General features: G+C 45.0%; 2 protein-coding genes and 1 long non-coding RNA gene across 3 annotated transcripts; 1 reads left to right on the top strand and 2 right to left on the bottom strand.

The window, feature by feature from the left end:
• Window positions 1–485: 485 nt before the first annotated feature.
• LOC116239577 (uncharacterized) lies at window positions 486–17,183 on the bottom strand. Its single transcript, XM_031609695.2, has 2 exons — window positions 17,126–17,183; window positions 486–1,007 (listed from the first exon to the last, which is right to left on the bottom strand). The coding sequence occupies exon 2, from the start codon at window positions 984–986 to the stop codon at window positions 666–668; it is 321 nt and encodes a 106-aa protein (XP_031465555.1). The 5' UTR covers window positions 987–1,007; window positions 17,126–17,183; the 3' UTR covers window positions 486–665.
• LOC149914355 (uncharacterized) lies at window positions 3,362–4,257 on the top strand. The gene is made up of 2 exons (XR_016460460.1): window positions 3,362–3,421; window positions 3,863–4,257. It is a non-coding gene; the product is annotated as an uncharacterized LOC149914355 (long non-coding RNA).
• LOC116239598 (uncharacterized) lies at window positions 7,724–16,648 on the bottom strand. The gene is made up of 2 exons (XM_031609720.2): window positions 16,617–16,648; window positions 7,724–8,601 (listed from the first exon to the last, which is right to left on the bottom strand). The coding sequence occupies exon 2, from the start codon at window positions 8,583–8,585 to the stop codon at window positions 8,262–8,264; it is 324 nt and encodes a 107-aa protein (XP_031465580.1). The 5' UTR covers window positions 8,586–8,601; window positions 16,617–16,648; the 3' UTR covers window positions 7,724–8,261.
• Window positions 17,184–17,925: the final 742 nt, after the last annotated feature.

Below are 17,925 nucleotides of genomic sequence, written 5' to 3'. Positions count from 1 at the left end.
AGAGTGTGGAGCTGCTGAAAAATGCAGAGGTGCAGCTGAAGTTTGTTGCAGCTGCAAATAGTTGTGTTTCCCAGTGTCAGGAGGATAAGGATCTGTGACAGAATCCAGGAGTGCACAAAGGTAAGGATAAATTTCAGACATCCCATCTGTGGTGTTCTTGAAATGGAAGTGAAAAATTTAAAACAAACAAACAAAAAAAAAAAAAAAAAAACAAAAAAAAACAAAAACACAGAAATACAGTATTGATGAAGCATAGGTTTTAATATGAAAGGCAGATATATTCCAGAATAGAAAGACTACATTCCGCAAGGCACGGTACACCACACCTGTACTATTCATTCAGAATATATTTTGTGCATCACTGCAACAAGCACAAAAGCCAGACTCTCCAGCAGCATTTCTGGAGTTTGTACAGAATGGGTGCTGAGGAGAAGCAAGCTTTTGCTCCAGCAATGGACGAAGAGGAGAGTTTGGGAGGCAAGAGAGCAAACAGAGAAGGAAAAGATCATTCATTTTCAGCACTTGGGCAGCAGAGCAGAGCCTCAATGCCTCCGCAGAGGGAAGCTGCTGTCACTGGGCTCTGTGCATTAGAAAGATGCTGCTGAGATTCGCCGTAATTCCAGACTGGGGTTGGTCCTCACATATCAGCACCGTTCCTGCTGGGTTTACCAGCCCCCGTAGCCGTAGCGTTGACCGTATCGTGAACCGAAGTGGTGACCGTAGCGGCTGCTGTACCAGCCTGGGTAGCCATAGCAGTCCCCATACAGGCCCCTATAGCCACCGTTCAGACCTCCAAAGCCATAATGGTCCCTAGAGCCATAGAAGCCCCAGTGACCATACAGACCATCATGGCCATAGTGGTCCCCAAAGTTGTAGAGGCCACCAAAGCCCCTGTAGTTGTAGGGGCTGATGTAGTCATAGCCCCGGTAGCTGTGGAGGCCCCTGTAACTGTTGGGGAAGTAGCAGTCATCGTGGAGGAAAGTCATCTTTCTGCACTGAGGGCAAACCTGGAACACAGCAGCACAAAGAAGAGACAAAGTGAGAAATGCTTCATAGTCACAGCTCAGAGCCCAAAGCCCTCTTCAGTGGTCCCATGGGGCCAAGGACAGATGCAATTTCTTTGTTACACCTCTTCTCCCATTCCCCTTCTCTCAACTTTATCCATCTACCATCATCAGATTTTTTTCCCAATTAACCAAAAATTTTAAACCATTTCATTTCCGTTCTTGCCTACCAACTCTGGAACAGACCTTTAACAACTCCAAGCTTTCCTACTCTGCTTTCAGGATTATTTTTAGTGAATAAGGTGAGGAGTTATCAATCCTAAATTTCTTCTAGGGTATCAGCTTTGTGTAAAGCTCTGCATTCCCAAATTTGTCGAGACAGTCTTCAGGAGAGTTAAAAGTAAAGAGCTTTAAGGTTAAGTAAAGCTTAAATCTTATGGTGTTTGCCATAACGACTCACCACAGCTGCTGGATCCACAGCTTCAGTCCACACTGACTTCAGACTGGGATTTGCAAACGCTAACAGCCCACCCAAGAAGCTACAAAGTCATTAGCACACATCAGAACATCTAAAGCAGCACCAAAGCATTGAACCTGCCCACTCTGCAAAGCTGTAAGCACAGATACAAGACAGCGAAACCTCAAAATTCAGGAAGTTGCAATAATCCTAACAACTTATTAAGCCAATATTTCTAATTCTCATGAAGGCTTACCGAGTTCACCAGGAGGAGGAAGGTGAGACAGCTGATAGAGAGTGTGGAGCTCAGAGCCCTTTTTATACTGTTTCTTTGCTCTGGTGGCTTATCTAAGACGCCTTGCATATTCAAAAGGTTTGTAGCCTTATTGGTTGGAAAACAAATTTGCCTGTACTCATCATATCTTCAATTAATATAATTTTCTTCATTGTTTGGGATTATTAGTGTGTTCTCAGCCTCACTTATGTCACACATATTACAGGTTTCTTTCATCTTACAATGTTCTAGGTCAACTACATTCCTGATACCATTTTATTGTCTTCTCTGTCAAAACTTGAGTTTATTTAAATGTAATATAAAGGCATTTGTAAGCTCCCAAAGCCATTAGAGAGAGAGGAAATTTCATTGCAACATAAAATCTTCTTACATCAGAAACTCTGATGTAGAGTGGCAGGGTCTTCCTATGGAATTTTCTGTTACGCTACTGAGCAAACTGCAGAACCAGCACAGCCAACAAATAAATCCTAATTGCATTCCTCCAGAATGTTGATTGTGAACAAAAGTCATGCTGCTGCGTAAGCAGAAATAATGTCTTCAACAAAAATGAGACGACCGCATCGTTTACACCTTAATTCACTGGAGGACATGATCATGAGCTCAGCAGAATGAAATGAAGAAAACAAGCACAAACTAGGACTGGAAAATAATAAATGATAAGGATTTGTGGAGATTTGCTAAATGCTGCCTTCCAAGACAGTGTTTTTGTATTTTCTTAGTGAAGAATCAACATGTATCAAATGTGGTACAATCGTGTAGAATACTGGAGTTTTCTGCAGAACTCCTTGCATGACCTTCACCTAATTTCCTCCGTTAATTTGAATATAAAGTAAGAATAATAATGAGCAAGCAGAATGTTGAGGCATCCTCAGAATTTTGAATACCAAAGCTCTTCATAAACACTCATTAATGTTTTCAATTTGCAAAGTGTTGCAGTATTTTAATATTAATGGTTTGTCACCAAAAGACACCACCAGATTTAATAATATGGTCAGTTACAACATAGAAGCTCTCTTGTTTCTGTGTCCTAATAAGGTGATGTACTGTATGTTCTATACAAGTCAAAAGCTAAAAATCCTTTTCCAAAATAGGAAGAAATACATGGGAATATTCTTAGAGCAAAAATGGAGAAGTTTCTTGAAAATCAGAGCTATGGAATGAGGAACAAAACTAACACTGCTGGCAAGAGAAACCCACCAATATCACCAGGCATGAATCACAGGTCACAGCATTGCCAAATAGATTATCTATAGAACACTACATCTCAACACAACAGAAAAAGCCTCCTCTTCTCCCCTCCACATTGTACCATAAATGAGAATCCCAAGTAAATGGTGCACCTACACACAGATTGCGCAACCGGTAATGGCCTAAACATACCATCCACCCAACTACAAAGAATTCCATGCAATTTTACTAAAAATGTGCTGAGCCTATTTCTTCCTGTTTTAAGATGAAAGAAATTCTGGAGGTATTACAGGTGTGTCATTACATCGAATTTGAAAAATATGAAAATCACTGACTCTGATTACATCAGTTGAAGGGATACTGCACGCAATAAGATCCATCGTGTAGCTAACACTGGAGTTCGAGAGGGTATATATACAGACCTTGAACTCCAGAGCTTCATTCGCTTCTCTCGAGTTCCTCTCCTCAGTGAACCGGGTAAGTCCACACTGCCTCTACTCTATTCTTTTTGATACGTCTTTGTGTGTATATATCTGTATGCATGCTATAAAAGTACATGTGCATGTCAGTTCTCAGCTGGTAAATAGAGCGTTTTCTAAGTACTGTCAGATTCTGTGTTTTGCCCAGAGAGGCTGTGGATGTCCTATCACTGGAGGTGTTCAAAGTCATGTTGGATAGAGCACTGGCCAACCTGGACTTGTAGCAGATCTGGATGTTGGTGGCCCTGTCTGTGGCAAGGGGGGTTGGAACCGGATGGTCCTTGGGGAGGTCCCTTCCAACCCAAGCCATTCTATGATTCTACATGAGGAAAAAGTTTGGGGGGATTCAGAAGGCTAAACAGACAAACGAGGTGGCTAAGAGGTGAAAAGCCTTCTGGTGAGGATATGGACTCACTCTGTTCCCTGCTGTGTGTTTCAGGTTTCCCTCCAACAACCAGCAATGACTTTCCACAGGGAATTCTACAACAACGAGCACTACTCACCCTTCTGCCAGGAAGACCTGCATGGTTTCTGGGGCCTGAATGACTACCGATTCAGGCACCCATATGGCCTCCACTGGGGCCACCACCATGACTACAACCAACACTGGAGCCCTTATGGCTACAACAGAAGCCTTGGGAGCCTGTATGGGAACAGGAGCTTGAGCGCTCATGGGGGTTATTATGGGCACGGGGACTTCTTTGGTTTTGGGCACCGCCATCCCTTCTTTTCTCAGCTTGGCCACAGATACTGGTATTGAAGCTGCTATCCATGCTAAACCAGCAGAAAGGCAGTAAAGTAATGAGACAGATCCTTTGCTAAGTTCATGGTGCTGAGAAATGCTGGGTACCCACACCTCTGGCTGTGTTCAGTGAGACATGCGGGTGCCAGGCTGCATTACCCTATATGTAACCCTCTAATATTTCTATCTCTTCTGCTATCACTCTAAAGGGCAATTTGAACTAGAGCAAGTATTGAGGCATCCTTACACCTTGCTGAAAGTCTTGCTTTACTCTACTAGGTGGGTTAGAAAATTTCCTTTTAAATTAATTTACAGCCACTTTGTATTGCTATAGTGATATATATGGTTCTATGTCAACAAGAATCAGACTTGAACTGCCATGAAGAAGTCCACTTTGCTCAACTATGAACTTCTCCAAAGACAACATGGAAAGAAGCTCCTGTTACATATCCATGCTGTGTCTCATATGGCAGTAATCAGAATTTATGAGCAACTCTGAGCAAGAAACATGCCTGGACTGACAAATTCCATGAAGAGAAATCATCATCTGGCATCAGACCCACTCTACTTGCTGAAGACCCTTTTGTAAAGCTGCAAACTTATTTCTGTAACTTCTCACTCTTTATTCATTAAAATGACTCTGCATGGTAACATCAGCTGTCTATTCTTCTCCTTTTGTCTTTGCTGACATACCACCAGAAAGGGACCAGCAGTTCCACTGACAAAACATAAACTAAGATGGAGATTTAGACTCCAGGTACCAGAGAGCATTGTCACATCTCCATCTGAAATACTCCAGCCCCAACTTGCTTCCCAAATTAGGAAGAAGTTCTACCATTTTTAATTAACCCATGGCCCTGAATTTACTCAACACTTCTCCAGAAAATCACCTCAGTTGTCTCCACATGTGCTCCTGGATCAAACTGTGTTTTGTGCTTGAAAAATAACTTCCAAAGGAAATATTATTGAGTGGAACTTACATTCAGGTGGTCTGCCAAGGAAAGATGGCAATGCTTCTTAGGTTAGAGAAAGACACCCAATAGAAAAGACCAAAGGCAATCAAGTTATGACCTTTGGAGAAGTCCTCTGCTTTGCAAACTGAGCAGCCAGGCTGTTCAGGCAGTTCCTGTCTGCCTGTATTATGTTCCACTGGAACACTGAGCAGTCTTGATTTAGATTTAAAATAGTAAAGATTATAATCTGGCACAAAATGAGGTGGTTCAACAAGCACAGCCTAGACATAGCTGCATGGAGCCCATGCAAGCCCACTTGCACATCAAAGACATCACCAAGAGTCAAAAAGGCAGTTGTAGATGTGACTTCGAGGGGGCACCTCTGGGCTGATTTCTGAGAGATACCCTACATACCCTTTCCCTCATGGTATCTGCCCACATCAGCTTTTTCTCAGCTGACAGAGCTGAGGTCAAAGACTGACTGATGTAGCAGAGAGTGCTGAAGCTGTTTCCATCGCCAGAGAAACGATGATAGCTGGCAAAAGATTCCCTTGTGCTGTAGATGCTCTTCCTTCTGTTGAGCCCATTTTTTCATTTCCTTGGTACTTTTGTGCAAAGCAATTGACCTTGGACTGAAGCACAGGAGAGGACAAGGCCCACAGACCCAGTTCTTCATCTAAGAAGGAGCAGCCTCAGGCAGGAGATGGGCCAGGCTCAGACCTCACCACTTTTTGCCCTCCTTCAACCAAGTTGAAGTCAGATAAGGACACCCTGGTGAGATGCTAAGGTTAGCACCCTCCTCCACCCTCACCTCCTAGCAGGACACAGGCAGCAAATCAGTACAACGCTTTGAAACAAGCAGTAACTGTTGTGATGCTCTATATAATCCTGCTGCCAGCTGCAGTCAGCTGCAGGAAGGGCTGGGTTCCCCACGGAAAACCTTGAGGAAGGTTTGAGGCTCCCACCACAATAACTTCAGCTCATCTCCTTTGAGCTGCCTTTAATTACCAGGCAGCTCTGTACATATGAAGAACATCAGTGTGATCATAGCAGTCCTAAATCATAGAACTGCAGCTCAAACCATCTCTTAATCCCTCTGTGCATCAGTCAATAGCACTGATGCTCACCTCCCACGGATTAATCTCGAGGTATCCCGCAGTTTCTCATACACCTGTTCACAATAGTGGGTAAAGAGCACTTCCCCTGTTTTGTAGGACTTTTTGCCCTAAGGCTTAAGAACAGCGGGATGATTAGAGGAACTCTGCCTGCCTGAGAGCACCACAGGGGATGGCTGGCTAATTTAGTTAACAGAAAACTAACTCCTATAATTTCCCCTAAACTTCCAGATGGCAGACTGCAGCAGGATGTACTTACTGCATGCATGTGGGAAACTGCCAATTTAAACGCACCTTGTGAGCAGCCCACATGAGGCACACTGCAGGATAATGCTTTCAGCATGAAGATACACAGCCAGAGCAAGAAGCTTTTAAAGGGCAAACCTATCCCAGATGAGACATTGAGTCCCTGTATGAATGCCTCTGGAAGATTTCTTAGAATACAACATCACAGAGAGGAAGGCAAAGTGGTATAGTAATCCTGCTTTATCAGAAGTAGCAAGAGAAATGAGAATCATTCCAAATCTCAGTTCTCTTTAGATGAATATTCCAATCTCATAATGCAAATAATCAACCTAAGAGATGTGAACAATGATTCTACTATCTTACAAACCACACCAGTGTCCTCTTCAGGTACTTAATATCTAAAGGAATAAAAGATTCAATGCAAATCGTTCCATAGAAATCCACCAGCAAAACTTCTCCCTTTTGCTAACGACTCGGTGCTTTGTGGTGACTGAAAGTCTCAACCTATTACACAGAAAGGGTAAATTTACACTCCAGTTTATTACCGAGTTTTATTTCCAAATATGCCACGAGCAAAGTAATAAAGATCCCTTCATCTGGCTGTTGAGGTTTAGGGGATTTCTTTTGTAGGGAAGGATTTATGTGGTTGAACCATCTCATCCAGCCATCAATTACGCACCATTATGGTGCCCGCCTGCTCTGTTTTCTTACATGAGGATATGTCTCCAAAGAGCAACTATTCCAAGTAATGTAACATTCTAGCATTATTATGCTTTATTATTATCTATAAACTCCTGAGGAAATCTGAAGTTCCATAAATGGACCCAACCAGAATTCTAGAGTTCTACAGCAAAGAGGCAAAGCCTGAAACCAAACTTTTGGCATTGGTTTCATCCTAGAAACACAAACCTCCACGCACCTCTGCACCGATGCTCTTAGCACTGCTGTAGGGAGTTTAAGCCTGATGATACCTGGCAATGAAAACATACTGAAAATAAAAGCCAGCTTTGATTCAGCAGCTTCACATAACCAGGAATAGAAGCAGAGTTGTGAGCAGCAGTTTTGCTAAGGGACAGCAATGGCAGGGAGGTGCACACAACCATTCCCAGATCTCTCCAGGCTATCACTGTCCCAAAGCAGAGCGATAGGATCAGCTCAGTGCTGCAGGACTGAGACAAACCAGGAGCAGAGGAGCAGAGGAATACACACACACGCAGAGCCCAGGAATATATTGCAAGGTCATGTTTAATGAGAAAGAAGCAGATCATACAGAGGCAGAATTATATGGTGCAGATTACAAATTGCTTGCAACCTGTGATTTGATGTGAGGTGATTCATGTAATAGCTGGTGCTGTTTCCTTATTGCAGAGACAGACATAAAGCATAGAGCATGGGCTGGTTGATTCTAAGACCCTGTCTCACACCTCATTACGCACAGAAAGCACTGACAAAGCAAGCTAAAATGGGATCGTTGCCTGATCCCCACACACTGTCACAATGATACCTATAGGCATCCTACTGGGTTACAAACTCAGTCCACTGCACTGAGAACAGAGCACTTAGGAAGATGGGAAAGCGTTAGGAAACAAAAGAAAGCAAAGGGTAATATGAGGAGGATGTGAATGGATTCTTTTTCTTCAGAAGATTGGAACATCTGCAGATTAACTTCACTGATAGCCTCAAAGGTTCTTTGGTTCTTCCAAATGCTGGAGCTTTAGCTACAGGTCTACATTCTGCTCAGCATCTCCTGGATGTTCCTCTTCCAGCAGCTCCTCACCAAGTTCAGCACGGTTTGCAGCTCCCAACCGGGTACCCCCGAGCCCAGCGGGCACCCCCAGAGACGTGCAGGCCCCCAGGAGCTGGGGCACCACTGAAGCCACTTCCAACTTCAGGGGCTCCCACAGACCCCACGGTGCTCTGCTGTGGGAAGGTGCTGAGGATCGGTCCAGGGATGGTGACAACCACTGGCGGAGGGTAGATGACCACCGTCGAGTCGGGGCACTGCACCACGCAGGGCTCGTTGCAGCTGTTTGCCACAGGCTGTGGCACAGCCACCCCACACAGTGAGGGGCTGCCATCAGTGCACGGGCTCAAGGAGTGAGTCATTTGGGAGATGGTTGATCTGAAGTGCAAGGGAACAATATAGGAAGAAGGATAAATTCTTACAAGCTCCACAATCAAATGTTAGAATAGAGAGCTACCAACAGGTTAGAGGGAAAGGCAGAGTTTTTCATAGCTGGGTTCTTGGAAAACATCACCTATAAGTCTTATATCGAACATCAGACGTGGAAATGAGACTTCATGAAGAAGGAATAGGAGTTAATCATCCAGACAGCATTGGAAGATCAGCATTTACCACAGCCAAGAGCTGAACAGCAGCAAAATGATGTATTTACATCAAGAAAACTTGAGTTTGATATTACAGAATATTTGCATAGGATTCACCCTGACTTAAAACAAGAAAATGAAAAAGGTTTATTTAGAAAGAAGAATTCAAATCAAGCTTACCTACTGCGCAACAGAAATAAGAGAAATGGTCGGACACGGCCTGATGCTGAGTGTTTTTATACTGGCTTTTAGGCTGCCCAAAGCACCTGAGTCACCTGCATGCACAGCATCCCAATCAATTACTAAACACGTTTCTTTCAAGACTTAACATCGTTAATGAATGTCAATTGTTTTTAATAAATCACCCTTTGTAATTATTAGCTTGTTCTTCCACCTCTTGTCTATTTCAGAAGTTGACATGGAGGGGATACCCTGTGTGTCAGAGAGAAAACTAAAGGACCATACTGTTCATATGCAATCCCTCCTCCATGAGAGGATTCAGTAGCCAACAGCCAAATGTCTGCTTGGAAGAAGAGGTCTTTGACTCAGCCTAGGTAGAGTTGCAAAAGTGAGGGATACGCTGCGTTCTTGGCATGGGGAAGCCGTGTTCACAATTTGGTGATGAAATCAGGCAAATGCAAAGCCTGCTCAAAGCCTGGGCGTTCTGTAGGCTTCTTCAGGCTGAATTCTGGAGCAATATATCCAAATAAGTCAGCACAGCTCTTCCAATTAGACACAAGGCACATGTGTCTTTAAAAATGCAAGTTTTGACCAGACAAAAAAAAAAAAAAAATGGGAAGAAAAAAAATAAGACTATATCATATATAAAATTAAGCATCTTCTGCTGCTAAGCTATAAATCATGACCTGATAAAGGACATGACAAAAAGGCAATAGAAAGAGTGTGGCTTATGCAAGACTTTGACAGGTCATTTTTGCCAGCAAGTCATTTGTTCAATAAAAGGGCGCCTAAATCCATTGTAATAACACATTACAAACCCAGAACATCGAGTTCCTTTTGGTGATGAATCGTAACTGCTGGCACGGGGTTATCATCAGCATTAAACACACAGATGGACGCTGAGGTTCACCAACACTCAGCAGCAGAGTCAGCAACAGATGCAATGGGCTGTGCCATACAGATGCTCCCCACGTCCAACTTGTCCATTCTGATTTACATTTTGCTGCTCTTGTGACAGTAGAGAGGACTTGTTGGGGCTGCCCTGTTATAAGACATCTCAAAGCCTTCCCTCTCTGAACAGCAGCACAGTATCAAGGAAAAGACATGGAAAAACTGCAGAATAGTTTCAGCTTTCCAACAGATCTCTGGGGGAACCTGATATCAGACTGGTAGAAAAATGTCTTGGAAGGACAATACCAGACCCCGCTGCCTTATGTATTACTGGGGGTTAGAAACCCCTAATATTTTCACATTCCTTTAATTGCAAACTGAGATTTATCTTCATGCAATCCTTGATCATTATGATCCTGAGACACTTGTCATTCCTTTGGGGAATTAGCCCTGCCTTTCCTATAATAGAAGATAACCATGCAAATTGCAACATACACCTTTATCTCAGCCGAAATCAGAGAGCAGTGTAACCTCAACCTAAATCCTTAAAAAGGGTGGAATTCAAAATCTAATCAACGCTTTCAAGTTAGCCAACGGAAGACAGAAGAGCTGAATTTTCTTTTTAAAATGTGTTAATAACATTGTGTTGAAGAAAACAAGAGAGCCACTCTGCCTACACTCAACATCACTGCAGGGCCCATGTGCAGCACACAAAGGCTAACACCAGCATTAGGTGCCCAGGTCCCTTCTGAAAGCATTCCCAAGCACATCATAAAAGCTCATTAATGTTCTACACATCTAATGTTGTCACATGGATGTTTAACAAGAGTATTACAGCTCAAGCACCACCAGTGAACTAAGAAAGAAGTGATGCATCAAGTGCTGAACCTCAGCCAACTGTCACCGCCTAACGCAGCCAGAAGCAAATAAAGCAGGACAACAGCACGTGCATCAACTCAATTTAACAGCTTGAAAACGCTTGGGAATTACATTTCAGCACCTGAAGAAGCAAAGGTTTAAATGTAAATATGGAAATAGTCATCCTCGTGTCAAGAAATAAACAGAGAGCCACCAATACCCTCAAGTACTCAGGTGCTAATAGAGCATGGAGTTATTCAGCATTTAGCCAAACCAGTGGGATTCTTCAGTCATCAGTTGTGTGTTGTAGTTACAAGTTCCATAACATCATGAAAATAAACCATTAAAATAATAGAATCATAGAATGCTTTGAATTGGAAGGAATCTTTAAGTTTACCCAGTTCCAACCCTTCTGCTATAGGCAGGGATACCTCCCAATAGACCAGGTTGCTCAGCCCCATCCAGCCTGGCCTTCAATGCTTCCAGGGAGAGGGCATTGATAGCTTCGCTGGGCAACCCATTCCAGTGTCTCACCATCCTCACAGAAAAGAATTTCTTCCTGATACGTAGTCTAAATCTCCCCTCTTCCAGTTTAAAATGATTTCCTGTCACTACCTGCCCTTATAAAAAGTTATAAGAAGTTATAAAAATCACACAGCAGTTTCCTAAGGAGATGCTCTGAACTGGAAAAAGGGGAAAAAATGGCAAAAAGAATGAATTTTTGTAGAACTGCCATCACAACACATACCATGACCTGTATCAGTGCCCATACACCATAGCTCAGCTTTGCCCTATTGGTAAAGCCCTTCCCAGATACCACACCCATGCAGGCATACTTTTACCCACACATGGAACAGAATAGCACCAACAGAGGCTCTGAAACAACATCTTCATCAGTGAACCTCTCAGAAATCCTCGCAACTGCCCATTAAAATTGTACAAGAGCAAAGGTCTCCAAGCTGGTCTCCATCACAGCAATCACAGGCAGCAATTCGAAGGATGCACACTGGAGCAGCACAGGGCAATGCCCACTCCATCCCTTGACCCCATTTCCAGCTGTAAGAGCACCAGACACGAAGCCTCATAAAGCCAGGGAGGGACCCATAACCTTTGAAAAGCATCGCATCAGACACACAATGAATGCCAGGCGTTAGGAGCATCCCTCCCAGCCCTGCTCATCCCATAAAGATTCAGCATTGAAAGAACCCAGCAGGGTGTGAGGTACATTTCATGCTATTTGGGGATCACGGTGTACTAATAATCCCCAGTGAGTAGAATTATTACAACCAATGAAAGCTGCTCCTGAAAAATTTTCCCCCATATTAGGATTTGATCCACAATGGCTCAGGTTTTCCAGGCAGCCTCAGAGAGCATATAAAAACACATATCTCCACACCTCCAATCCAGTTCTTACTCTCCTCTCTGAGCTCGGTAAGTTTTTTGCCTGCTTTTATTTCTGATTAGCTAAATGTTCTCTTCCTGATGCTTTCAGTTTGCACCTGAAATGATGCAGTGAAAAATAAGTTGGCTGCTTCCTCTGAAAAACTTTATCTCTTTCCTATTTGTAGGCATAGATTGAGGCATTTGAAGCTAAGCCTGAGATTTACAGAACCTCTCTCTGTTTGGGATGTGGTGATCTGGCGATGTTAGTACCTTTAATCTGCTTTGAAAATCCTGAATTCTACATTTCTGCTGTGTTAGAGAGCACTGATTTCAGTAAATTGAGCAACTCTGTGGGCAGCTGACCTCTACCATAGTAATCAATCTGGTTTAGGTGATTTCTACAGTGCCACAGAGGCTTTGGTGTTCTGTTTGTTTTACAAACTCAGGGAGTACCTGCTCTCAGATTGCAGCGGGAAGATGCTGAACCAGCTTCCTGCAGCCTCCCAGCCCTGCTGATCCCTCTGCAAACAAATTGCACCGGTGGGACCTGACCCTCAGAGCTTTGTTCTCAGGGCAGCCCTGTCTGGCTGCAAACACAGCTGCCACCGCCTTGCAACACGCAGACGCCCGAGTGTCATTTGCTAGTGCTGAGCAAAGCTGATTTGCAGTCAGATTTTGAGTTTTAATTAGGAAATCTGAGATCTCAGCACTTTCCCCCTGCGTTTGGACACCTTATACCTTTCACGTGTGACAGAGGCAGGTCTGATGACCTGAGTTGGGCAGTGCCTCTGCCTCCAGGAATTGAGCAGGGCAGCACTGGGTGCTCCACAGCTATGAGCAGACCTCCATGATTCCTGCAGCCCTTTGGTCCCCAGTTCCTGCTGAGCAAATTCAGGAAAGGAAGAGCAGGAGATAGCAGAGCGGGGAGAGCAACCACACAGCTGCATCCTGAGATGGAGTTGTATTTGACTTTTTAGTTATCTGAGACATGGGCAGCTTGAGCCAGGTTTCAAAAGTTGCTTTTTCCCTAATGATCAGGCACCTAAGAAGAGCTCCTACCACATCACTCTGCCTACCACAGAGACGATCTTCCAAGCTGCAATTCAAATAAGTAAAGCAAATACTTTGGCTTTACCTAGCACTAGCAGAAAGCAATTCTGGCTTCATTTGGAGCAGCTGGAAAGCAAATAGCCTTCACTACATGAGATGAGAACCTCAGCACCAACCTTAGCTATGCTGTTGCTTCAGTAGCAGAAATATGCAGGTCACTTGGCAGCTGAGCCCCTGACTGCCCTTCCAGCAATAATAGCTGCCTACTTCATCTGATGCTATTAAATAACGTGATTTAAATGCCAGGTTGTGCAGTTTCTGCTACAGAATGAGGGCTGAGAATCAGAGCAGCAAGCTCCAACAGCGTAAAAGAGCTAATCAGACAGAAGCAACACTCTGCAGGGAATTAATCTACCTTTATCTCCTGCTGTGCTTTTCAGATTCATCTCCAGCCCAGGACGATGTCCTACTGGTACCAATACAAGCAGCAGTGCTTCATCCCTGGTGGAGCGAAGAACATCACACCAGCATTCACACAGTGCCACAGCCCTGGCGTGGTGAAGTCAGTGCCATGCACGTCTTGTGCTTCCAGGAATGCCAAGCAGTGCATTACCAGGAGGATGGTGCAGAGCAGCCCCAAGTGCCCCACACCGTGCACACCCAGCTGCGTGGAGAAGCACGTGGTAGAGGGCCACTCTTCCTCCTACAGCCACCAGTCTGCTGATGGGTGCAACATGATGTTCTCCCAGCCCCACGGGCAGCACCTGTGCATGCCACACTGCAGGCAGGTGGGTGTTATGGAACGCCCTCAGGTGTGTGCTCCGGTCCACGTGGGTCAGCACAGCTCGTACCCTTGTTCGTACCAGTGGTCTGACAGCTACCACTACCACTGTGGGCAGAGCTAAGCTCCAGAGGTGCCCACCCCAGCACCGAAGAGCAAGATGGATGAAGAGCGAGATGCAGCCCCACATCCGAGCTCAGCACAGCTTCCAGAGGTGCAGCTCATCCCTTGCTGCAGCCACTGGCTTGTGGATAGCCCCAGAACCTCACAACCACCCCCTCCACGTTATACTCTCATAGCTTTGTATCTACAGCCTCCTACCATCTCCAACGCATCCACATCTCGACTTTTCTGCAATTGCTGGTGTAAAGGATATGTGAGCTTCATTCCAGGCATTGTCACTCACACAAATGGCAGTGCATCCTCAGAGCAGTATCAGCTATAGCCCAGTGCCGATACCAACCAGGTCCTTCCATACTAGCATTGCTAAATGCACATTTCCTCCTGCTTTCAACTCTTCTCCACAGGAGGTGTTGTAAAAGAGAAACTGCACGTGAGTGCTGTGCTTTATTATGTATGCAACAAGCAAAAATACAACTCATCAACTGATGAAAAACAGGATTCTGCTTTCAAGCCAAGGGGATGCACTGTGTGAAGCAACTCTCTCCTGAAGCACTGCCTGCTTATATATCCATCTCCAATGTAACACCTCAATAAATTGAAGTTCTTGCCTTATTTTCTATTGTATATACGTAATGCGTAATAAAGTCTCTACTGCATCAAACTGCCCACTCTATTTTTACCCCCCACCTCTAACTCAGCTGCCTCCAAGCAGAAATCCCCAGCTGTACTGCAGTGTTGGGGGGGATGAGCACTGCTTCCACCTGTGCTGGTAACACTGGGATCTCACAATACATCTCAGAACAGCTCACAATAAAAGCTGACTCAGCTGTACGATGACTAACAGTGAATCAATTAAACCAGCAGCAAATGCTGAGATTAAGCCCAAGAGCCACATGCCAGGCCTCTGCTCTGAACCCTGGGCCATGCTGCTTGATGCAGCATGAAATTAAGCTATTTGTAAATTGAGGTCATGTGACACCAAACACCAATAATTGCAATTAGATTTGACCCCAACAATTACTTCTGCATTTGGAAACAAACTCCAGAAGTTCACCTTCCATTATTCAGGGAACGTTTAGGGAACACAGATCACACTCCATCACAGCACAGCAGCCAAAAGCTCAGCACAAAACACAGCAAGGATGCATTTTTAAAGAGGAAACGGCTTGAAGAAATAAAGGCAGAGTGATTGTCTTGGAGCTGAAAACTCAGAAAGAGCAGTTCTGAAGCAGCATGACTTCCCCAGAGTCAGCAGAGCTGAGGATGACTTAAGCCTTCTCCAAATCTGCCGACCAGGAGAGCATTAATAACAAAGATGCACTCCCCACCAAGCAGCCCAGGGGCATCTCTCTAATGTGGTGCATTCAAAGGAGGGCAAAGTGGATAGGTGGTACTCAGAGAGGGGAGAGCTCTCTCCTGGTCACGAAAGCAGCACACTGAGCACAGAACAGAGGAGTCCTTCTGTACCCCTCTTCACAGCACAGAGCATCTCCTGCATGGCTTTTCATCCCCACTGCAGGCAGGCTTTAGGGTGTTACAGCACAGCACTCATCTGGAAAGATTCTTCATTTAAGATCTTGCTGCTCATCACATTCTCTCCACCACTTGCATGGAAATTCAGATGCTTCCCATCCCCCAGCTCTGAGCCCCACCACTTCTGGAGAACAGCACTGCACTGCAAGCACACACAGTTTGTATTTAAATGCTCCCGTGCAGTACAGCTCTCTGCTCTTTCAATAAGCTGGGCGGCAACCACCATGGTTTTTTTTAATTGTTTCTTATTAAAAGCCAAAGGCATGAGAAATTAGGAAGCATTAAAGTGTCTCTGCCATTCAGGAATGGACACCTACAAATGAACAATCTACAGAGGCAGACAAACCCATCATGCTGGTTAGGCTCACATTGGGTTAAGCCCAACATACCTGACAGCCCCAGCCCAAGGACACCCACAGGCATCGGGTCACAGAGCCCTGACCCAAACTGTCCACTGGATGAGGAGGGGCAGAGGGACAATCCCAGACAGGCAACTCCCTGCACACCCCCAGAGCCACAGTCATCTCATATCATAGAATGGCCTAGGTTAAAAAGAACCACAATGCCCATCAATTCCAATCCCCTGCTACCTGCAAGGTTGCCAACCACCAGCCCAGGCTGCCCAGAGAACCCATAAGGTGCCATAGAAATCCATAGGGTGCCATAAAACCCTATAGTGTGCCTTAGGGATCCACAGGGTGCCATAATCATAGAATCATCATAGAATCCTAGAATGGCATGGGTTAAAAAGGTCCACAGTGCCCATCAGTTCCATCCCCCTGCTGTGTGCAGGGTCACCAACCAGCAGCCCAGGCTGCCCAGAGCCACATCCTTGAATGCCTGCAGGGATGGGGCATCCACAACCTTCTTGGGCAACCTGTTCCAGTGCCTCACCACCCTCTGTGTGAAAAAATTCCTTCCAGTATCTAACATAAACCTTCCCTGTCTCAGTTTAAGACCATTCCCCCCTGTCCTATCACTATCCACCCTCACTCCAGACCACCTCTCACCTCTGCCAGCACCTGAACCAAACCAGCCAGCACCCACCACCCAAAACCTTTCATTGAGCATGGTCCCAAGCATGGCATTCAACATTTATTACCATTTTTCAAACACTTCCACGTAATCTTCGGGCTCCATTAGCTAACAAGGTACAGTAGCTGCATGCTTTGCTTTCGTGACAGGAGCAGCCCCAATGCAATCCCAGCTGTGCCCTCCTGTGGGCACCGCCAGCCTCTGCAGCTCCCGCAGCACTTCCAGCAGTGACAGAGCCATGAGCTGCTCATTTGCAATTAGCCGAGTTGCACTTCAAGAGGATGCTACAACTCGAGGCTTTAAAACACTTTGGGATGCCACAGAAGTAATGAGTAGAGAAAATATTATCTAGGAAATTGCAGTACATAGAGGCTGTAAGGCTGCTCCAGCTGGACATAGCAGCAGCAAAATCTTTCATAGCAGTGCACAATACAGTTTAAAGCCATCCAAACCTATTTCCCTAAGCAAGAACTTCGTAGCATACCCATAGTCGTCCCACAGTGCAGCTGCAGGGCACAGCTGCCTCTTGACTTCACTCCTTCCCTTGCAAATCCATCCTCCAAGAGGAGAAAAGAGGAGATGTCAGAATGGTGGTTCTGTTTGGTGAGTGCCCTCATCATTGAGCAATGAGCTACGAGCAGCTGGGGGCAATGCAGCTCCAGATAAACACAGGGGCTTGGATTCTGTGGTTTGTTGGGCCTATCAGGTGGTAGTGAAGTGGGCATTGCTGTATCTCTAATGTTGGGCTTTGTTCAGAGATCTGTATTTTTCTGTTCACAGTTCTTGTTAGTACAGAAGCTGGATGGGAATCTGTCATGGTTTTACAGGTGGTGTAGCAGGTTTTGGTTTGTAAAAGCAGAGCATCACCCTTGGGCCATTCTACATTATTAATCACTATCAGAAGTGGGAACCTGGGGGGATTGCAGACCCTGTGATTTTTGAGGAGAGTGATTTCAAACCTTTGAGTGAAGGGAATGAGCTGAGAATGCTTTCCACCTCCTATCCACTATACAAATCCATCTATATGGTTCATCATCTCCTCCACAGCAAAATTGCACTATAAAAAGGTTTCCCACATCCTTGAAGTTGCCTGTTTCAAAGTACTTCTATCTAGAGAAACAAGCAGCTAAGTTGTTAAGTACAAGAAGTACCTCCAAAGGAGGTGAGAGGCTGTGGGGTCACCTTAGCACAAGGGGCTTTTCCCATTAATAGCATTAAGTCTGTTACCTTCTCACCATTTGCTGTTCTTGGCCATCCACAATGCTTGCCTCAGAGACCAACTAA

This window comes from Phasianus colchicus, chromosome 30 (genome assembly GCF_987193195.1).
Source record: "Phasianus colchicus chromosome 30, bPhaCol1.hap1.1, whole genome shotgun sequence".
In the NCBI taxonomy this organism is placed as follows: Eukaryota; Metazoa; Chordata; class Aves; order Galliformes; family Phasianidae; genus Phasianus; species Phasianus colchicus.
Note: the sequence above shows the minus strand (reverse complement) of the source record. Positions and strands in the feature narration are given on the sequence as shown.

Excerpts from the sequence above, each read along its gene's own strand:
- LOC116239577 (XM_031609695.2), bottom strand. The coding sequence starts at position 986 with ATGACTTTCCTCCACGATGACTGCTACTTCCCCAACAGTTACAGGGGC.
- LOC116239598 (XM_031609720.2), bottom strand. The coding sequence starts at position 8,585 with ATGACTCACTCCTTGAGCCCGTGCACTGATGGCAGCCCCTCACTGTGT.